This window comes from Alligator mississippiensis, chromosome 2 (genome assembly GCF_030867095.1).
Source record: "Alligator mississippiensis isolate rAllMis1 chromosome 2, rAllMis1, whole genome shotgun sequence".
Taxonomy (NCBI): Eukaryota; Metazoa; Chordata; order Crocodylia; family Alligatoridae; genus Alligator; species Alligator mississippiensis.
In genome coordinates, this window is record NC_081825.1 from 27,095,229 (window position 1) to 27,117,677 (window position 22,449).

Here is a 22,449-nt window from a genome sequence, read left to right on the forward strand (position 1 = left end):
GATTGTTATCGAGAGCAGGGGACTAACTGTGATTATAGAACCTATTTATAAATGAGATCCATCTTTATAAAATCAGAAGAGAATAATCAATGGTGTATTAACCTTTTAATGTTCTGTTTCAGGAAATAAATTATAAATATAATTATAGATGTAGTGAATGCTTTAATAGCTTTTCAGTGATAGGCCTCTTCTAAGAGTGTAGGCATTTAGTTAACCAGCTTCAGGTCTTTGTTATGTAGAGCTATGGCATTTCTAAGGTCTTGTAGTGTCTGAGTGCCACCTAGTTTTGCTAATGTGAATATAAACAAAACATTTTATGACATATGTATAATATATATATATATATCATGCGTTTTTGCCTAATGTGTAATTTAGTAATAAATAGCTAGTCGTAGGTTTAATTTCTGAAGCATTTTTGGTCTGTCAAACCAGTTACGTTTTATTTTATATTTGTATAATTTCTAATGATTGAACTGTACTTGCAAGTTGCTATCCTATGTTGACTTGCAGAGACATCTGCTGGAAGATATTGGTACAGCAGTAGGTTCTTTGTACAGTTGCTTCTACTTAGAAGCACCTGTTCAGTATGACAGGAAATCCTGCCCCCCCCCCCCACCTTCCAGCCCAAAGGATACCAATGAACATACTATTCACCCTGTTGTGGTGGACCAGCATAAAGTTACTTGCAACATTACAGCGACCTGTGGGATCTTTGTGGGATGTATGGGTGGAGGGAATGACCATGCTGGGAATGGTTAGCAGGGTCCCATTTACAAACCTTCCAACAGTAGGTATTGTGAGCCTTGCTCATTGACATTTCCATCGCTATTAACAAAATTAGTTGATGGAATACTTTTTTTTTACTGCATGATTATTTGGAGTGCAAGTGTGGTAAATCATATTAAGAATTGGTGCTGACATTGTTACTGATGTCTATTCACCTTTTTCAGGCGAGTAGGCCTCATTGCACAAATATTTGACTGACTGCAGCTCTTTGCATCTCCATTTTGCATCTCCTTCCACCATCAGCAATAAGAGGACATGACATTAATGTATTTTTAGAGATGTAATAACACAACTGGGTGCTGGGGAAGCTGCAGCACATGCGGGTAGCTGTTTTCATCCTTCCAGTATAATTACACATTTTTTTCCCCTTCTCTCACCCAGAAAGTACATTCTTGGGGCAGCAGCCCAAGTTGCCCTGCCCTAGGTATGCTACTGTCTATTTTGTGCCTAACATGGCCACTCATGCAGCCCAATGGATGGCTCTTAACTTTAGGGCTGCAAGGGTTATAAGACTAGAATACTAGCTCATCTAGTCCAAAATCTTCTTTTTGACTTTTACCAGTAATGGAAGCTTTAAACAAAGCATGAAACCACTCCAGTTGTCCATCTGCCTCTCTTATCTCTGGTCACTTAATCATCATTGTCATCATCTATATAATTTTAAAGGACAATTTCTTTTCTGTTGGTATTACTTCATGTTAGATAATCACAGCTTCTGTAGATGCTGCTGTTTCACTAGTCTGGTTCACTTATATTTTTAGCTTTCATATGTAAGTGAAACTTTTTAAACCATTATTGGAGGATAGAGTTGAGAGGGCTCAGTTCCCTCTATATGAGCCCTCTCACCTCTGTTCTCCAACAACACACACACGTTACATAGTTTTTATACCTTTTGACAGAGGTAGCCATCAGGTTGCACCAGTGGGGTAAAGGGCAGCTTTGTCCTCTGGGCAGCACTGGCTGCTATACTTCTGGTTGCAGCAGCGTAGCCAGTCACCAGATGCAGTGGCAGCTGGTTTTGCACCCTTTCCCAAAGGTGGTTCTGCCTGCTGTCCTGGTCATCCCTCCTCAGTTATGCTGTGGGTATAATACAGGGGTGAGAAATGATTTTGGTTGAAGGGTCACCTAACAAGTTTAGGTGAGCTGTCGAGGGCCGCACACACAAAATCTTTTAGAAGATATCTTTTTAACAAATCCTGGATAAAACAAATCATATACTAAAAATCAAGCACCTACTATAAAATAATTTAATTTTATTTTGAAGCCATCAGGTTGCAGGTTCCCCCTGACCTGAAGCAGTGCAGCAGGGACAGGAGGAGCCACTGGAAGTGGGGGGAACTGGTCAGTACCTAGATGACACTGGGAGCAGCCCTGCTGGGAAGCTGTGTGTGCTGGCCAGGACTAGGGCTGGTGGGCATGGCTGGGAGCGAGGCACAGGCTGACCTGGGTGGTTGTGGGGGAGTGGGTGGGTGGGGTTCAGCTTGTAGCAGAGCTCTGGATCCTGTGAGTTGGATCCAATCAATTGGTGGGCTGGATCTGGCCTGTGGGCTGTATTTTGCCCATCCCTGGTATAATGGAAACCACCACTGAAGGCAGATGTGTCACCTCATTACACATCACTACACTACTGTTTCTTCTCCTCTCTAGTAAACCAGAGTACCTACCTGTGCTCTCCTGCCACACCTTTTGTTGTTATTTTAAATTTGGGAGGCTGCCACAGTCTACGAGAGTGATTCCTTCACCCCTCAGCATATTGTCTCTAGGTCCTCAGCCCCTCAGGCTTAGTTTAGTTTCTTATAAGAAGGCTGCTTTTTTCTGGTGACAGCATAATCCTTGAATTATGCATAAAAATGATCACTTGATAGACTTGCCTCACTAGATTAAGTTTGAATCAATTCAAATCTAATAAAGGAAGAGTGATATTATTTCAACTTTGCTTAGGGGATTTGTTATTGCAATCAAAGGTCTATTTGCTTCTTATATAGCAGCAACTTGGTTTGTATTTTCCAATTATTTTGGAAATAACTATATCTGTCAATGTCTCTATAATGCAGCATGATACAATGAGAGTTTTAGTCCACTTGCACAATGTTTAAAATCAAGAATGAAAGAAAGGTTAAGGTTCCTGGCGCTCATGACATTTATCGTGCAATTCACAAGTTACTCATGCCATAATGGCAACAGTGACATTTTAAAGGACCGTAAAATGGCAAACCAGCCACAAAGATGTTCCATATGTCATGTTGAACATCTTTGAGATATGGTGCCTGAAACTGAATGTGTGGCCAGTCCACATATCACATACATGCCTGGGACCCGATTGTCAAAATCAGTCCCTAATAGCCCTGGGTGTCCAACCAGCCAAGAGCTGGCAACCAGCTGATTGTCTACACTAGCCTGGGACATCTCTGGGTCTCTAGTCATCGGATTTGTTGTCACCAGCCTCAGGGCAGCCCCAGGTCTCCAACTGGCCTGGGGCAGCCCTGGTTCCAAGGGAGGGGAGCTGCAGAGAGTTTAAACCTCCTGGGGCTGCTGAGTGTTGGGGATCAGGAATCCCAATGGGCAGAGCCAAGGGGATCCCCCTGCTGGGGATTTTAAACCCCACATACAAAAACACCTTGGTTCTGCTAATTGGAAGCCTTGATCCCTACACCTAGCACCCAAAGGAGTCTCTCTTCCACTGCAACTGGCAGCAAAGCTGCCATCACTCGACTAATTGGGATCTGTCCCTGATCCCTATAATTGTGCATCCTGCAAGGGACATGTGGCATGGCAGGAGGCTCAACTCGTGAGACTGCAGTATCAGAACCCATCGCATGATTATTTGAATGTCTGTGAATGACCTTGTGCTTTTGTAGATGCTATTGCTGGCCACTTGTCCATATACATGTGTACAGAATACCATCTTAAACAGGGATAAATAGTAGGGGTGTGTGAAGTGGGCCATATTTGATTTGATTCAGTCTAATTTGGGGGACAGTGATTCGATTTGTTGATTTGGATCACTGTGCCAATTCAATTCAGCCGAATCCAAATCTGAAGATTCGATGTTGATTTGGGGAATCAGCAATTCAGCCATAGAGACAGTTTAAATGCTTTTTCTACATACTTTAAGGTACTAGGCATGGCTCTTGAGCGCTGAGATGGTGGGGCGGATGAAGCATCTCACAGGAGCGTGGGGCGGGCCCCATGTGCTTGGTGTGGGACCCCCCCACATGCCCTTGTCTTGGCAGTAGGCTATGGGGTAACCCTGGGTGCTCCCCAGACCCAAGAGGCACCAGTCACCAAGCTGGGGGGTGTGGAGTGTGGAGGGGGTCCCCTGCATGCTCTCTGGTGGACCCAGAAGTAGACTGGAAGTGCTTCTGGTCTACTTCCGGTTTTGCTGGGGGGACACCCCACCCCTGCATTCCTGTGGGATGCTCCATCCACCTCAGCATTCACAAGACGCCTGGTACCTTGAGGTATGTAGAAAAACATATAAAGCTGTGTCTATGTCTGAATCTCTCCAAATCAATTGAAAGGGTTCTAATTCAAAGGGTTCCAGTTTGATTTGGAGAGCTTAAAGGGTCTCCTGATTCAATTCGGATTTGGAGATTCGGCTGCTAAATTGGGTCAAATGTCTGCCGAATCAAATCAGCGACCAAAGCTTTGTACAGCCCTAATAAATACAGATATGTTCAGATATTTGAACCTATCTTGACTTAGAGATAATTCCTTTCTAAATAAATAAATAAAAAATAATTAAAATAAACAATAATGAATAAATAGGTCTGTTGTGACATATTCCCATCTCTGTGAATTTCAAGATAATCCTATGTTTTAACTGTCAATGAAGTCAGCTCACAAAAACTTATGCTATACATCTCTAATTTGTCTATAGGTCTAGAGAAACTGACAAGGTCTAGAGAAACTGGACCTTTTCAGCCTCCGCAAGAGAAGGTTGAGAGGCGACCTTGTGGCTGCCTATAAGTTCATCACGGGGGCACAGAAGGGAATTGGTGAGGATTTATTCACCAAGGCGCCCCCGGGGGTTACAAGAAACAATGGCCACAAGCTAGCAGAGAGCAGATTTAGACTGGACATTAGGAAGAACTTCTTCACAGTTCGAGTGGCCAAGGTCTGGAACGGGCTCCCAAGGGAGGTGGTGCTCTCCCCTACCCTGGGGGTCTTCAAGAGGAGGTTAGACGAGTATCTAGCTGGGGTCATTTAGACCCAGCACTCTTTCCTGCTTATGCAGGGGGTCGGACTTGATGATCTATTGAGGTCCCTTCTGACCCTAACATCTATGAATCTATAGTCTACCAGGTGCAAATATATCAGCCTGACTTCAGACCAACACTGCTAACTACTTCTCTCTGCATGTATTGTAATAGACAGGATGTAACAATAGACATTTGTCCATGAGTTTGATATCTATTTCAGGGTGGAATCTTTATAAATGTTATGCTATACCTTCAAAAGAATTATGGGATTGATGCAACAAGCATTAGGTAAGGCTCTTTCATGTATTATGGAGGAAGTAAGACTGGATGTTCAACTGAGTCTTTTCCAGGTTTTAGATGAATGGATCTGTTACTGAGTCCAAGTTTAGGTGGTCAAGAGGCTGAGGTGAGGCAAATAGTCTTCTGCCTCTTCCACTCAGTGCAAGCTTGTCTACAAATGACCAGCTATAAAGCTGCTTCTTAAATCTCAATGTGAAATGACTACTAGGAAAGTCCAAATGTATCACATAGATGTGTAGTGACACCATAAAAGCTAGAGTGAATGCAGTGGTAGGTGTTTAGTCGGAAAGGCATATCCTTTGCCAGTAAATTCTTACTTACTGCAGATAACGACGTATCCAATGATCCATAACATTGTCTATATACATTTCTCAGTAGAAAGAGTTCTGTATCAATGAGAATATTTCCATCCATTAAATATATATATATGATTTACATTTACTGAACATGAATTAGTTTGAAAAATAAAAAATTTCTTCTGCTTTGCTTTGTTTCAGCGGATTCGAGAGCTAGAAGATAAAATAGAACTTCAAAAGCGGCAACTCAAAGAAATAGAGGAGAAGGTAAATGTACTGAGCAATAGCCATACGCAAGTTTATCCTTTAATACTGACCTTGTAATTTAATGGTGTTTGCCTTAATTTTCAGAGGCCTATTTTTATGCAAAAAAATCTAATTTTAATCCTAAATGATAAATTCTAATTTTGTAGATATAGGCACCATATCTGGAACTTGTCTATTCATTTGCTTTAAATTTACTTCCCTTTTAATGTACAATTTTCTGCTGCTGCTTTTTGTAAAGTGTCAGTGCATAGTGGAAATCCAACGTCATTAATTTGGACAATCTATATTGGTGTGTAAATTTTCTTTACTCTGATTAGAAAATCCTTACAAATTAACAAAGAAGTGCCACTTCCATGAAATATAGCTTTTGCATCTTTAGATATTAAGAATAACCCAGCTCAGAATAATGCACTGATTATGTTTTTGGTAATGGGATTTTAAAAAGAAAGCATAATCTGGCTACCATGGACCATTATGTCGATGTAATTTTTACTCCTGAAAATAAGAAATATCAAGTTGTGGAGAAACTCTAGAAAATTTGATACCCTCACTTGCTGCAAGGGTGTCTGTGTTTGGCTAATGGCTACTAATTATGATGGACTGCATCACTGGAGTAGGGAAACTTTATCCCTGCTTTATTACTCTGTTAACCTGGTTTTTAAGTCCTGTGTCCAAAATTAGGAACACAAATCTATATATAAATAGAAAATGGAAGTGTCTACTGTACTTTTTGAAAGTGGGTATATGATTGCCGTTTTTATGTCAAATTTGTAAATTATAAAGGCCTAAAGAGGGTGAGCACTTGATTCTGAAGCGACCGTTTGCTTGGGATTCCCACTGAAGGCATAGGTTTCAACAGAATTGCACCTTCATTGACTGACCAAGGTAAAAGGGATTTGTAGAAAAGTTGAGAATAGTTGAGGTATCCTTATTAACAGTCCTGTAGGACAAAATTATTTTCTACCCTTATTTAATAAAGGCCAGATTTAACCCTCTGTAATAAACTAAAAGGGCATACTAATGCATCTCTGATTTGTACAAGATCTACTATACTTCTAAAGAAAAAGAAGGGTCTGAAACAGATGTCGGAAAGAAGGGCAAGGGTAGCCCATATAACAGTTGCAAAAGTTTACAGGCTGGAAACTTAGCAAAAAGAATAGAACCACATTTAGCAACAGTGATATGTTAGAGAAGTGGCGTTCAACCTTCTGGCCTATAGGTTAGTCAAATGGTGCAGGGCTCATCTGTGACCTGGATCTGGCCTTGGGGCCCAGCACCACTCCCTCCCTGCCCAAGGTGCCAGGATTGGGCCCGGGTAGGAGGATTGGTCCCTGGGGTTCTGTTGCCACCCCTATGTGCTATGTGCCAGGATTGGGTCCCAGGAGCCTGGCACTCCTCCCTTCTGCTGCCCACATGCTAGGAACAGGAACCGGGCCCAGTGGGTCTGGCTATTCAGCAGTAGGGGAGTGATGGCACTGTTCTCCTGCCATCAAATTTCTAGACCTGTGGAGAGCTCTGTGGGCTGGATGACACGGGACCATGGGCCACATCTAGCCCATGGGCTGAAGGTTGAGCACCCCTGTGTTAGAGCAATCTTAACATCAAGACACTGGGGTGTCTGAACAATTTCTCCGGATTTTCTTTTTTATGAAACAGAGTTAATGGAAAGTGAAGAAGGAACGAAATTCATACACGGTGGGATAAGCCTATAAGGTGGACTATCGTTCTTAGAATTACCCTGCTACTTGCTAGGTCAGTTCCCTGGATCTAAGCATTTCCAAGATTGTCCCATGTGACCTGAAAAATCTTTTGGTCACAGGCTTACAAATTTGAATATTTTCTAGATTCCCCATTAATTCATTAGGACTCAGTAAAGAAACGGAAATGTTAAGTGCTTTAACTAAGATGCTTGAGCACTGGCTCTCAGTTGAATAGCTTTAGCTAAAATATTAAGGCTGCTTGCGACGTTAAAAAACAAAACATGGTGTTTTAAAATCTGCACACTCCCATGCTGAGCACAGAGCATGCTCAGAAGAGGCAGTGTGTTAGTTGGGCCCACCTCACAATTAATAGCTGATTGACTCAGCTTTACATAAGCGCCAAAAAGCCCCAGTGAAGTGCCTGATCTATACAGGTGTTGCAGAGTCAGGTCAAAGTAATGTGCTACTGCTTCTGGTAAAGTGCGGTTTGTTTTGTTTTATTTTTTAACATCTGCAGGCACCCTTAATCACCTTTGCAGACACAGGGCTAATCACCTGAGCTCAGGCACCTTAGTACTGCTGAATCCTGCCTGGAGAGGTGAATTTGAAGTAGCTTACTGTAACACTTGTATCATTTATTTAACACTCCCTGTTATCTGAAACGTGGTCAGGTGCTCAAGTCAAGATACATGATACCATTTTGTTTTATATACATAAAAAGCTATCTTAAAGGAACCTTATTAGATATAAAGGCAAGTGCTCAGAAGTTGGAAATGCCAGAACTAAAGTTGATGGTATAACCTTAGTTAGATCTCTTTCTGCATATGAATTATGACACAGTCTTTAAGTAGAAGATCATATGCCATTTTTCCACGAAACCCTACCCTCTTTCAGTGCACAAGATGGACAGTGAACAGTTAATGGACAACTTCTCAGTATTTGGTTTCATCGTCATTGATCAGTGCATAACTCTAGATCTTACTTACTGTACACCATTCAAGCCCTGCCCTGAAAAATTACTGAGGATTAATAATTTTCTTGGGTTCTCATTTAAAATACCTGAGTTCATTGCAGACATCAGTGAATTTCTCTCTACACCATGTGACATGAGGAAGTGATATCAATCCCATTTATAGATGGAGAACCTAGGTGGAGATTACAACACTGATCTCCCCCTAAAACACGTCCATCTTCTGTGCTGAAGGAGGTAGAAATCTTATGGAAAAAATAGAATGCAATTAGGTAACTAGAGACTATATCACAATGCATATACTTAACTGTGAGACTCAGGAAACTTGTGTTGCATTTCAGGTTCTGTACAGAAGTGTGCTTAAGTGGGCAAAGACACTTCCAGCTCCTTCTGCCATGCTTGCCCTATTCCCTCTGATCCACCCTGCCCTGTTCCTATCTCTCTCTCCTCCACTTCTAGTTCCTTGTTTCAGTCCTAATTTCTTTACTGTTCCCAGTCTCTCTGTCCAGGCTTCTCATCTTTGTCCCCATCTCCTTGCCCAAACTGCTTTAGCCTCTTATATCCTAAGTCCTTTATCTAAATCTCTTTATCCCACCAGTTTCTTGTCCTATGTTCTTTCTCTCCAATCTACTACATCCTATTCCCAGATTCCTTTCTCATGTTCCTCATTCAGTCTGTTACATGACTACTTCCCTGGCTCCATCTCAGGGAGTCAATATTTCCTATCCAGGGTCATATAAAACCATCAAAAAGTAGTTACAAAGAAATAACTTAATAATACTTAGCAGAAAGATGGTACATGATTATATTTATGTATGTCCCCAAATTATATTGTATTAGCAGGAAACTTCTCCTATACCAAACCATCTTCTGATAATCATCACAATCCTTATGGTTGAGAGAATTCCTTCTCTCTAGTATATAGTCAGGTTGTTCCCACCAGCTATTCCTTTTTCCTATAGAATTATATCTATGCATTTTCCAGCTTCTTGTTAGTTCTGACTACCTGAATTTCTCTGCACGGGTGACTATTTCCAGATATAAGTTCAGTATAGCATTTCTAGTGCTATTTTTGAACATGTCTGTGAGTAAAAGCAGTGTGTTATATTAGTCTTTCTCCTAAGACCTGTTAAGAAAATTCCATTCTGCATCTGACTGCACCCAGGTCAAGCTGAGAGTGAATCTATTAATGCCATCCATTCTAATTTATTATTTTATTGAAGAGTTATCATGACAGTGGATGCAGAATGATTTATGCATACCAATGATACTTAATGAATTTTCTGTCAAGCAAAGAGGTACATTTTTGATAGAAAACTAATTTATAGCTGGTGTCTATGTCTGGGTGCACGTGTATTTTTGTGTAGCTAAGGGTGAGTGTTTGCATGTTGCTATAGCTGTGTCAAACACTCTTTCCCTTTCCTTCATGGATGGATTTGATTTTCAGATTGTCTCTGTTCTTCAAATTGGTTTCTGCCAAAAAGGAAATACATATTTTAGCAATCTTGCCCATAGGTTTTTCAAACAGGCTGTCTCCTCCCTAAAGTTTGCATACACAAATATTGTTCAGTGCCAGCCTGCCTGCTCAATATGATGTTAATGAAGTAACTCTAGAAACATTTTAAGAACCATAATCTATGTATCAAAAATTGTTTCATTTCCCACTAGATTGTGTATGAGATGCATCTAGTTTAAACTCACAAGTCTATTGTTATAACTGAGTTTCTACAGTTGAAATTCCACTGATCTACATCTTTGGTTCTTAGGCCTTAGCTCAGTAAAGTACCTAAGCACATAATAAACTATAAATATGTGCTCAAATCCTATTACCTCAACTTGGATTTTACCAGTTTATAAAGTCCCTTGGCCTTCGGGTGTTTGGAAAGCTACTACTGAATTTTACAACTTGTCATCTATTTTCAGTATAAGTTAGAGGCAAAAACCCAGTATTCTGTATTTCTCCTTCAAGTATATTCAATTATCGTAGGACTAATTATTGTAAAAATACTGCCATTGAATTCCATGTTACATATCTTACATCTTTTTTCTTTTCTTTTTTTCCCTCATTTTCTTTTGATCTTATTTTATAGTTTTTGTTCCTTTTTTTGTTTTTCTCACTAGCATTCATTCTGTGGCCTTGATGACACTACTGAGCCAAGAAATATGGTTGGTATTCTTTATTTTTTTGTACTTGATATTTGACTGTTAAAATGTTGCTGCATTTTTAGACTCTTTTGCAAGGTGCTGAAAACCATGGTGAGAAGAGTGCAGTGTCAAAGCTTCCTTGGAGAGAAATCGCAGCTGATGCATTCAAACCTGGGTATTTAAAGCTAGGCCCTTAAATTTTGACTTAATGACAGTGGAATTTTAGGGTCTTAAATAAAACTGACCTTCAAAGATGTTGAACAGTTGTAGTTCTGACTGATCCCATGGGTTTGCTGGTGCTCAGCACTTCTGAAAAGCAGGTCCATTTTATGTTAGTGCCTAAGCATGGATTTAGAAGTATAAGTTTAGAAATGAAAATTGATAACCATAGTCTCCAGCACTGAAATGAATAGCCAATTCCCCCCCCCCCACCCCACACACACTTAAATTCACATATGCACCTAATAAAACTTATGCAGAAATATAATTTGGCTTTTATCTCCTTCAAATAACTATAGATAGATAGATATAGATCGAATGCTAATTTATATGTGATGTCCATATTTGCTAAATATTTCAACATTTACATTTTTGCTTAGAGAAGTATAACCTGCATGCGTCTCAGCAAGGCAGTATTCAGTTTCATCATGGGCTATAGATGTTTGGATAACTGAGTCCTCCACATGCAACCACGTACAAGAACAAGAGGACAGTGGAACTCTCTTTATTCCCCTCCATGTGTTACCTTCATCACTAGTGGGCGTAAAGACAAGAAAATTGCTTCATGGTTTCTATTTCTCTTTCATGCAAGTAGGTAGAGTGGTGCCATCAGGAAGCTTTTTCTTAGCTCTGCCTCAATTCCTTCACAAGTTGAGCCAACACAGATTTACTCCCAATAAAGCACTGGTTTATTTTTCTTTTGGAGCGAGGTGGAAGTGGGGACTTGAATATGACTCTCTAAATCACAATACCAGAAGTGTAGTCAGAGGTGGGTGACTGGGCCACCAGCCCGGGGCACCCACTTAGAGGGGGTGCAAGAATGGTAGCTGCCACCATTGCTGGTTAAGCTGTTATCACTGTCACTACAGTCAGTCCCACCCAGCCCAGACCTGCTGCAACCACTGCCATGACTTCCACCCAGGCTCAGATTGTTGTTGCACAATACAGTTCCTGGTCCACATCTGGATCAGTGTAACTTGCTTGTTGCCTCTTACTTAGGGATCATGGTAACTCCATGTCATAACGTATAGAAAATGAAGATGCCAATGAAAAAGAAACAATGTTGTATTTGATCACCTTTGGATAGTAACTTGACATCGTTGGTAGGTTTGTTATAACATAATATTGATTGATTTTTTTTTTTTGCAAGGCTTCATTATCAAATTGAATTAAAGTATGCGTAAGAGAAATATGCAGGACACCTTACCATATCTATTGATGATCCAAAAGATCCATATGCTACAAACATATCTTCTCCCCTGTTATGTATTCTTATTGATACTGGGAATCCACTAATCCTGCTGAAGGCACTTCCATCTGTGAATGCCCAGTATCACTTGCAATTGAAAAGGTTTGCTTTTTTTCTGCATGTAGGTATTTTGTGAATGAAGCTGGCTGACATTGATTTAGTGGGACATACAGATGATCAGCACCTTTCAAAGTCAAGCCTGTGGTATCCAGAGCTTCATAGAACTTTGTAGGGGAGTGGATGATAGTGAAATAAATGGTCATCCCTAAACTAATACTATAATATTTGGTTTATTTTAAAGTCTAATCTTAAACCATGCACTTTTTTTCTGCATGGAGTCATGGGAACTGATGTATATTGAATGTAACAGAAATTAAATTTCAGTCTAATATAGGCATAGATTCTTCTGGGATTTAAGTCATTTCTCAGTCAAATAGGTGGTCACCTTTCCACTGATACTAATGGGAGCTGGATTGGACCATTCCATGTGTAAAACTGCAATGTATTTTATATTTTACGTTCTCCTTGTGCTGTTTATTGATCTTTCTAGTAAACTTATATTGGATGCAGATAGGTTCAACCATTTCAAGACTATTTGTTGGTCTGATGGAAGTGAAATGGTTTTGTTTGGAAGATTAAACATACAAAAAAGGAAAAAACAAAGTTTGCAGTTGAATAATACCTTTGCAAGACTGAGTAATCCTATGTGCAAGAAAAGGATGGTATTCTATAGTTAACTGATAGGTTTTTTATCCCTTTTTTTCTTGCCTCAGTAGTCCACAGTGCCTTACATTTCATTGTCCTCACAGGTCTTTACAGGTTATTGATGGCCTGTGAAAAATGAAGTGATAAGGAAAGGAGGCTTAGAACATGTGTGGGGGAAAAACTAACTCTCTCAGATGACTGTCGACATACTTCTGTGCTGTGGCTTTGGTTGAAGCTAAGAAGTTTTTCTTGTCCACTGCCATAGCCTACCAAAGGCTTGTATAGGGAATCTGTTTGGAGCAGTTGGGAGTTCGATGGGATATTAGCACTGTTTGACTTGAATTTTCGAGGAGGCTGTCTTTTTGTCTTAGATGAAAAGCAGCAAGGCCAGTTTGGACAGTGAGAGTGTGTGGGGGGGGGGGGGGGTAGAATCAGAATTAAAAGAACTCCCAAATCATCTTCTCAAGTGAAGCTTCTTCCTGTTTTGTTTAGTCTACTCTTAATTAGAACTAGAAATAGAATAGTAAATATTTATTTAAAAATGCAATTATTTTGTAAAAAAAAATATTGACAAAATGTAAAGTTTTAGAAAAATCTAAACCACTATATAGGCTAGTAAAAGCTGTATTAAAAATTTTTAAAGAATAAATTTAATGTTTTTACTTGAAAATTGTTGCAATGTGGATATGTCAGAAAATGTTGATCAGCTCTGTAATTAAGCTTGGTCTACACAAAGTTTCTACACGCAACTAAATATGTAAGGGGAAAAATATATATACATCTTACAATGTAGTTACACTGGTATAATTTGTAACATGCATACAATTATATATTAAATTAAGTTCCTTATGCTTATTTATCTTCTTCTCTATTCCCCTTCCTTGAGAGGAATAAGCTATACTGGAATAAACCCATTTTTTAGTACATCCAAATTTGAGTTTTTGGTAGTGTACCACTGACAGATGTTGATCCAGCTAAAGCAATACAACTTTTGTGTTTAGACAAAACTCTAATTGTGCTAAGGAGTTTGCTCCTACTACTGTTTAATTGCATCCTTGAGCCTCACAATTATTTAAATAAAGTAGGGAACTTCAGAGTCTTTTACTGATACCAATTTTTGATGCTGTTTAATATGAAGTCAGGAGAAATGCCACTCTTCAGAAACGGGAGTTGTGATGTTCAGGTGCTAGAGGAGAGTTGTTATAAATTTCTAAAATAATGTGTTCATAACTCTATTATCACAAACAGTGCATTTAACTTACCATGTTTTCTTTGTTCTACAGGATATTAAAAGAGCATATGGAATGAACAGATGAGTCCACGTGCAAAAAACCTCCCAGAAAATATTTATTTGAGCAGCTTTAAATTGCTGCATTTTTTCATGAAACTGTTTGCATAATACTTCAAGCTGCAAGATATTTGAATTAAAATTAGAGATTTTGTAAAGATATAGCCTGAAGCTGGAATGATTTGATAATCAGATAAGGACCAGCACATCATAAACACAAGAAAATCTATACATAATTACATAATTTACAAAAAGGAAAAAAAGCGTCAGACACTGGAACATAATTAAGTGCAATTACTGTCTACTATATGAACTACTAAGCACCAAATGGTTTTAATATGATATTGGAATTTTTTGTCTCCATAGTGCATGCTTTCAACAAACACAGTTTGCATTTCACACAGGAAAACCCCTTTTTAATGTAAAAACTGTTTTTGACAATAAACTCCATAGTATAAATATCTGAATGGGGAAAAAAAACCTATAACTAGAAACAAATAGAGATTTAGAAACCCATAGTGCTAAAATTCATACTAAATTGATAAGAGGCTGAAAACACAATGATAGGAAATGTAAATAGTTACAGATTGAGTGTGATACATGCAGCAAGAGAGCGGGCTAATAATTGAATCCAGGAAGTTATAAAATGGGTCCAAGCTGCATTAGAGTGGCAGCCCCTTGAATGTTAATTAAAAATAAGGTAATAATTTTCAAAGCTTTCACTAGCAAAACGAATGATCTTTAGGTGAAGTAAGCTAAGGAGAACAGAATGTAGGACATTGTAGAACAAACAGGCCATGCATCATATTCAACTCTCTTTTAAAGCAGAAAGATGAAATTGAGCTAGATTACAATATGGGACTAGGCAGGCAGACAATCGTGATGGTAAAAGAAAGGAATACAAAGTGAAATGTGGTCTTCTGCTAAGTGAAACGAACAAAATGAATCTTTACGTTTCCTCTCTGAAGTAAATATATGATACTACCCTGACCAAAAGAATTCGAAAACATGTAAACACTGACATGGACCATTTGAATTAGAAGATGAACCGTATGGCAAAGCACGGATTAAAACTCCAAAATGCAAATAAGTTGTTAAAGGTAGACAGTAGTTAGGACATCAACAAAAATCCTATAGTCAAAGTGGGGGGAAGAATTCAGATTTGGAAAGAAATCTCTAGAAACTGCGGTGGTTCTAACAGTTTCTAGCACTTTAAAGATAAAATGAAAATAATGCAAAGATTTGTTTCCCCGTGGAAATTTCTTGAAGAGAAATCTTATGTAAAAAGGGCTACATGGAAAGGTACAAGTCAGGAGAGACATGCTGATTGTTTGGACTAATCAAAGGCCAACATGAACACAAAACAGAATAAAGAAGCAATGCTAATACATACATCCATTAAAGTGGAACCAACAAATGAAAATAAATGTAAGGCAAGGAACATCCCAGGCAGCACAAAGGAGGCTGAAGGAACAATAAATGATGGAAATTGATTATCTTGTTGTTAGATATGTAAGAGAAATAGAAGCCTCGAAGGAGGATGGTGCATGGATTATTTTTAGGTTATAAAATAAGATGTAGAACATAGTCTTCAAATGCAGCCATCAACTAAGATTAGCTGCTGAAGGAGTTGAGAGGCTAAGTCAATGGTAGGCAAGAAAAGTATGGCTTATACAAGGTTCTGAACTAAAAGAAAGAAGAGTTGTCCTTTTGACAGAAAGCACAATTTATGTAGCATCAAGCAAGCAAGTCAAAAGCATAATCTGGTCATTTTTGAAAATTGCAACCTGAAAAGAAAGCATGAATCAAAGAGAAAATGGAGCACTTAAACAACATCTTTTCTAAACAGTAGAACATTTTCATATTTATCTAAAGACTTTAACAGCACAACGATGGAACATGGAAGGAAGATGCCTTAATTGCAAAGGGAAGAACTGTAGACATTAGTCCAAAAAAGAAGGGCATAACTTGAGGCTGCTAAACAAATCTAATGTCTAAAGCAGGTGATGAGAGAGAACAGAGAGAGCATACAACTGAAAAGTACAATCCATGTGACAAAGAAGTAGAAACTCTTATTTTTTTCATGGTTTTTTTTACCAGAGCTTTGGAAATAAAACTAAAAGCACAAACACAGAACTATCATTCTCCATATAGATTCAGAAGTAAGTGCTTTGCAAGGACTGGACATGGTCACAGAGCAGAGCAGAAAAGTGTGAAACAGGTTTGTTTGCTTTCCTTTGTAATACTTTTGTTGTGATTCATAAGTGATAACGTGCTTCACTGAAATCTGGCAAATGTCAGTAGAATTGTCCTTATGTAGTTTCTGATAATTCGGCTTGTCTCAGTGATAGGCTCTGGTTTTTGACATTGAGTGTTTTACTTCTACGGTACTAACTTTTGCCTAATTAGATTCCATTATAGAAATGATGGCAGTCATTATTTGTGAACTAACTTCATTCATGTCTGTGGAAAAGATGATCTTGTCCATGACAAGTTTTAAATCGGTGCAAGTCAACTCATACTTTTCTTCCTCAGTCAAGTAGGCTAAAGCAAGAGAGTATGTTGTTCTCCAAGATCAGATGGCTAGTAGCCACATTGGTCGGATGCTTGTACTTATCCTGAGAATAAGACTTGAGCTGCACAGTTCTTAAATGATTTTAATTTGCAGGATTGAGTATTAAGCGAGGACTTTCCTATCCATATATATAAAATCAATATTAAAGATTATAGGAGGAAAAAATATATATCACTATCTAATAAATGAATAAACTACACCAATGGGCTAGGGCAGAGTCAGAATTATTAAGTCTCTTTCTAATAATCACAGAAATCTACTTTAGTGATATCCTTCTCATTTGAACTGTATGTAAGTAAGAGAAACCCTATTTCTGTTAGCTGTGAATTAGAATTGCTTTTATTTCTAAAAGAGTTGGAGTGATGACTTCAGGTAAAACCTGAGGGAAGGGTACTTCATACCCAAAAACCTTGTGTATATATATCCCAACTATACAGTTGGTTTAATAAAAAACCTCATCCACAAAAAGTCTTGCCTCTCTTAAATCATAGTTCTCTCCTATCTTGTAATGGCATTGTCTAGATTTTTATGATCAGCACATGTAAGCATGCTAGAAGAGAGGGACAGGCTACAACTAGATCTGGACAGGTTACAGAGAAGGGCGGATGAGAACAGGATGGGTTTCAATACGGACAAGTGCAAGGTGTTACACCTGGGGGGAAAGAACCAGCAGCATACCTACAGGCTGGGGAACTCCCTTCTCGTCAGCACAGAAGCAGAGAAGGATCTTGGAATCACTATCGATTCCAAGATGAACATGGGCCGCCAATGTGGGGACGCGATCAGGAAGGCTAACTGCACCTTGTCATGTATCCACAGATGCATCACGAGCAGGCCCAAGGAGGTGATCCTCCCCCTCTATGTGACATTGGTCAGGGCACAGTTGGAGTACTGCATCCAATTCTGGGTGCTGCACTTCAGGAGGGATGAGGACAGCATTGAGAGGGTCCAGAAGAGGGCCACCTGCATGATCAGGGGGCAGCAGGGTAGGCCCTACGAGGAGAGGCTACAGGACCTGAATCTGTTCATCCTCCACAAAAGAAGGCGGAGAGGGAATCTGGTGGCTACCTGTAAACTTGCCAAGGGGGACCAGCAGGCAATGGGAGAGTCCCTGTTCCCCCAAGCACTACCAGGGGTAACAAAGAATAACAGCCATAAGTTGACTGCAAGTAGATTCAGGCTAGACATCAGGAGGTGCTACTTTACAGTCAGGGTGGATAGGAGCTGGAACCAACTTCCAAGGGAAGTGGTGCTCACCCTTACCCGGGGGGTCTTCAAAAGGAAGCTAGACAGCCACCTAGCCAGGGTCATTTGACCCCAGCATCCTTTCCTGCCCATGGCAGAGGATCAGACTACATGATCTGCTTAGGTCCCTTCTGACCCTACCAACTATGAAACATGTCATAATTTGCAAATCTGGCTGTGTTTTTCTACCTGCGACCCAAAGCTACCAAAGTATATTAATGGCTGTTAAGTCTATTCCATTGGAAGCCTTGATCCTGCTGGATAGACCCTACCAACTGGCTGGGGCTGGTTTCCATGGAGACCCCAGCAGCATCTGTGCTTTGAATAGCACAAGGCTGGGGTTTCCATGGAGACCAGCCCCAGCAGCGCTGGCAGGCAGCAGCAACTCCAACCTCTTCTTGGTGGTGGGGACAGAGGGGGCTGCTGTGCTGTGGTTGTGAGTGGGGCGGGCTTAACTGCTGCTGCCTGTGCGGGGCAGGCAGCAGCGGTGGCAGCGCCACTTTGAGGGGTGGCTACAGGGGGGTATGGGGAATTTTGGGGTGGCTATAGCCCCCTAACCCCCTAGCACCGCCTCTGCTGGCAGGGCATGTGGCAGAGTGCAGAGCTGCTTCAGAGACTGGCTGGGATCTTGTGGCAGTGACAGTGTGGTCCAGAGCCAGCGCAGAGTCATGATCTGCAGGCCTGCTCTGCTTGTTCTGCTTGACATGCCTCTCTCTGCGTGTGTCTTGTATCAGTCGTGTGAATAAGTGATATAGTGAAAAATTCTAAATCATCGTGTGGACAAAGATCCAGGTATGCTTACAAATGAAGCGGTTTGAATTTCCCCCCCTAGGTACCATTAACTTGAAGGGGCATAGATTTTGTATAGAGGGCAAATTATCCTTGTCATGATGAACAATGAATCTGGGAATTAACTGTAATCTGTATAAAAACACGTATTTTATATTAGTAATTCTTTACCTTTTTAGATTCAAAGCGCCCCTCTATAACTTTTCTGAACTTAGCAGTTGTGAACCTCTGTTGTACCGCCACAGCTTAACTCAGTGCCATTTGACAGGGTGCTCCTGTCTGCTTTAGGTTTATCAGATAAACCTAGGAACAAGCATTCCTGCATGCCTTGATGCAGCCCTTCCTGGTCCTGCCTCTCACTTTTCCCAGAAATGGGTGCATCGGCAGTTTCAACCAGTGGCAGTGGTGTGGCAGGCTTGACATCTGTGTATTGTCTGTGTTCCCCCAGGCTATCACCTCTGCCTGTAGGTGGAAATGTCCTACATGCCTCAGGTTTAACAGATGAGCCTAAGGCAGGGAGAAATGCCAACTTCTGCTATAGCTGCTTCCCGATCTGGCTCTACCAACGGCGTGTGGAGCAGATTCACCTGGCAGCACTGGTCATGGTGACACCCAAGCTGCAGTACCCGTGAAAGAGTCTCATGGCACCCTGGTGGAGAACCACAGTTCTATATCATACATCCAAATTAAACCATTATTAAGATTGAGGCTTATTTTCAGGGCTGATATATGTGGTGTGCTGGCAAACAGCCAATCAGAGTGTGAACAAGCATTTGAACAGAAGCTGGCAGCGGTGGAACGCCACCATAGTGGCAGGGACACGAGGGATGGAGTGGGGGTTAGGGTTAGGGTTCCCCCCACCATGGTGGCCCGGCTTCTCCCCAGCCTCGGGGCAGATCCTCCCCCCATATCGGACCCGGGCCCACTCCTCCCCTTCCCCCCCCCCACTGCCACTGTGGGGGGGAGTGGGCCCAACGCAGCGGGGAGAGCACCGGGCCTGGCCCAATGCAGCTCAATGTGGCAGTGGCTGGGGGAGGGAAGGAGTTTGCGTCCTCCCCTGTGTCTGGCCCAGTCCCACTCCTCCCTCATCCCCCCCCTCTCCCTTGCATCATCCCCTCCCCTGCTTCTCCTGTCCCCCTCTCCCCCCACCCTTGCTGATGGTTTTGGCCCGGGCCTGCTGCTCCACCCCACGGCCAGGCTTCTCCCTACCCTTGGGCCTGGTCCTCCCCCACATTGGGCCCGGGCCCATTCCTCCCTTCCCCCCATCGCTGCAGTGGGCAAGGGGGGGAACCGGCCAGACCCCAAGCAGCAGGAGGGAAGGGGGGAGCAGTTCTGGACAGGGCAGGGTATGGGGCTCCATCCCCACCTGCTTCCTTCCCCTCCCCCCCCCAATCATTCTTGACAGGCATTTGGCTATTAAAGATATAAAATCATTATTCCTGTGAACTCTACTGCTGATCGCTCAGATTAGACTCAGGACATTCAGTTTAGATTTCTTTTGTCAGAAAATTATCTCCATATGGACCTCTACTGGATCTAAATTTAGAGATTAAATACTGTTTAGATTATAAACTCTTTAGGACAGGATCTACTTTGTTGGTCTGTGCTTGTACATCGTTCTAGAGCAGTAAGGCTTCTAGGCATTATTGTAATACAAATATCTTATTTTCTTTTCTAAATTCAGTACTTATGATATGAAGGTAAAAAGTTACTAAGTAATTAACTTAGTGCATGAATCTTTTCAGATTATTCTTCATCCTTCCATTTTGGAAAGAGGTGTTGTTAAAGTTACCAGAAGCCTTAAACCTCTGCTTTTCTGGTTATGTACGAGTCACTTTATCTCTATTGTAACACTGTGTTTGGAAAATGCTTTGGGCCATAATTCCATAAAAGATTGGAATGGAAATAGACTTACAAGCTTCTAACTGCACTGCATTAGCATTCTAACATGTCACTTAAAGATTCTGAATGGTTCTCTTAAATATTCATAGCTTGCATTAGAACAAGTAAAATTCTTTCTCTTAACCGTATTTTCTGCATTGAGACAATCCAAAGGATGATACAGTTGTGCTGAGAGTGAGAGACCTTTTTTAAACCCATAAAAATTCTTAATTTTCTTGTCATTATCTTTGCTTCCTATAATATTATTCACATTTCAAGCTCCAAGTGTGAACCATCATTCCTCCATAAATTTGCTTCATAATGTTTTTTTATGAAGTTCTTTCGTGCCGTAAACTGAGACTCTCTTCATACATACTAAATGATTTGGGACTAATGAAATATGCATGACTCTCATGAATAATAGAGATGCATTCTGTATCGGCAAGGATGCTCATTTGATTACCACAGAAGCTAAGATGAGCACATAAACATCTTAAGAAAGACATTTGGATTACATATGGTGTAACTTAAGCAATATATATAGAATCATGGATCCTTTATTGGAAAGAGGACAAGAGTTTTGTTATTGTATTAAAGCACCGCATAATGAAGCATTTGATGTTCTAAATCTTAATGTTAAAATTGACACTTCCTGGATTTTCCAGGATTTAGAAGCTGCAAAGGATGCATATGCAATGGAGTCTGAAGGAGAAGCAAATAGTGCTGAAGTAGAGACCTTGAACCTCAGAATAAAACAGCTGGAAAAATCGGAGGAAAAACTGAGACACATTTTAGAGGACTACATGAATTCAGATCGTGTACTAAGAAACAGGTACATGCATGTTTTTTACTTTTAACTTGAAGGGGAAGACTTTCTAGGGTTTTCTTTTCTTTGAGAACTGAGCACATAATTATTGTAATCATATGCTTTCTGGACCAAGCAGAGATTTAAAAAAAAGACATGGTTGACTAAGTAGAAATTGGTGGCTTGGTATAATGTTATGGAAAGGACAGTTTTATTACACAGTGGGCAGTGTAATAAAACATACTGAGAAGACAGTGAGAAGGAGGAGAATGGGGGGAGAGAGAGCAGAGGTCATTGAAGGGAATCATTGTAAAAATTCAGGGCAAGGAGACTAGATTTTAGATGCAGGTAGGTCACAGTGGGTAGGAATGAGGTGAGCATAGAAGATTACAGTAATCAAAATAGGAGTTGCCCATGGACTTAAAAATATGAATATTTTGTTGTTAACATAAAGAGAAAAACTTGGGTTTCAGAAATATTTAAATTGTGGAGAAGACTTAGACGTGTCTTGGGTGAGTGTGGGAAGAGGAGGAGAGGAGCTTAAGTGTGATTCTAGGCTACTGGGATGATGGTGTGTTCTTGGTAAGAAGGAAAAGAAACTGTTTTATGCTAATTCTCTGTCTTACTGCCAAAAGCCAGTACCTAATAGCCTTTAACATTCACTATAAGATATGTTTTGGAAAAAGTATTAGAGAAGTATGTGGATAAAAGTATACTTGTAGCAGCTTCAAAAGTCAAGGAGAACTACTGCTCTGGACCAGGGAGCTGCTGTTAGGATGCAACTGTTACATGAGCATAAGCCTGTAGAGATATAGGTAGCAAAACTGCTCCAACTTCAACCCCGCTTCATTTTGGGTCAAAGCTGGAGTGGTTTAGCTACAGGGTCATGCACACTTCCCAGTTACAATGTATAAGATGTTGCATGATCTTTAAGACCCTATAAGTGTATATTTACCCATATCCTATGCTAACCATTTAAGTCAGCCTAAGTCATGGCGGCCATATATGATACTACTGTTATGCAATA

General features: G+C 40.5%; 1 protein-coding gene across 1 annotated transcript in view; it reads left to right on the plus strand.

Moving 5' to 3' along the window:
• The window catches only part of LOC109280672 (golgin subfamily A member 4), a 170,699-nt gene that overhangs the window by 23,286 nt on the left and 124,964 nt on the right, over window positions 1-22,449 (plus strand). Inside the window, exons 4-5 of the mRNA XM_059721155.1 lie at window positions 5,786-5,851; window positions 21,283-21,449. Of these exons, the coding sequence (XP_059577138.1) occupies window positions 5,786-5,851; window positions 21,283-21,449 (233 nt within the window). The remainder of the gene's footprint in view (window positions 1-5,785; window positions 5,852-21,282; window positions 21,450-22,449) is intronic.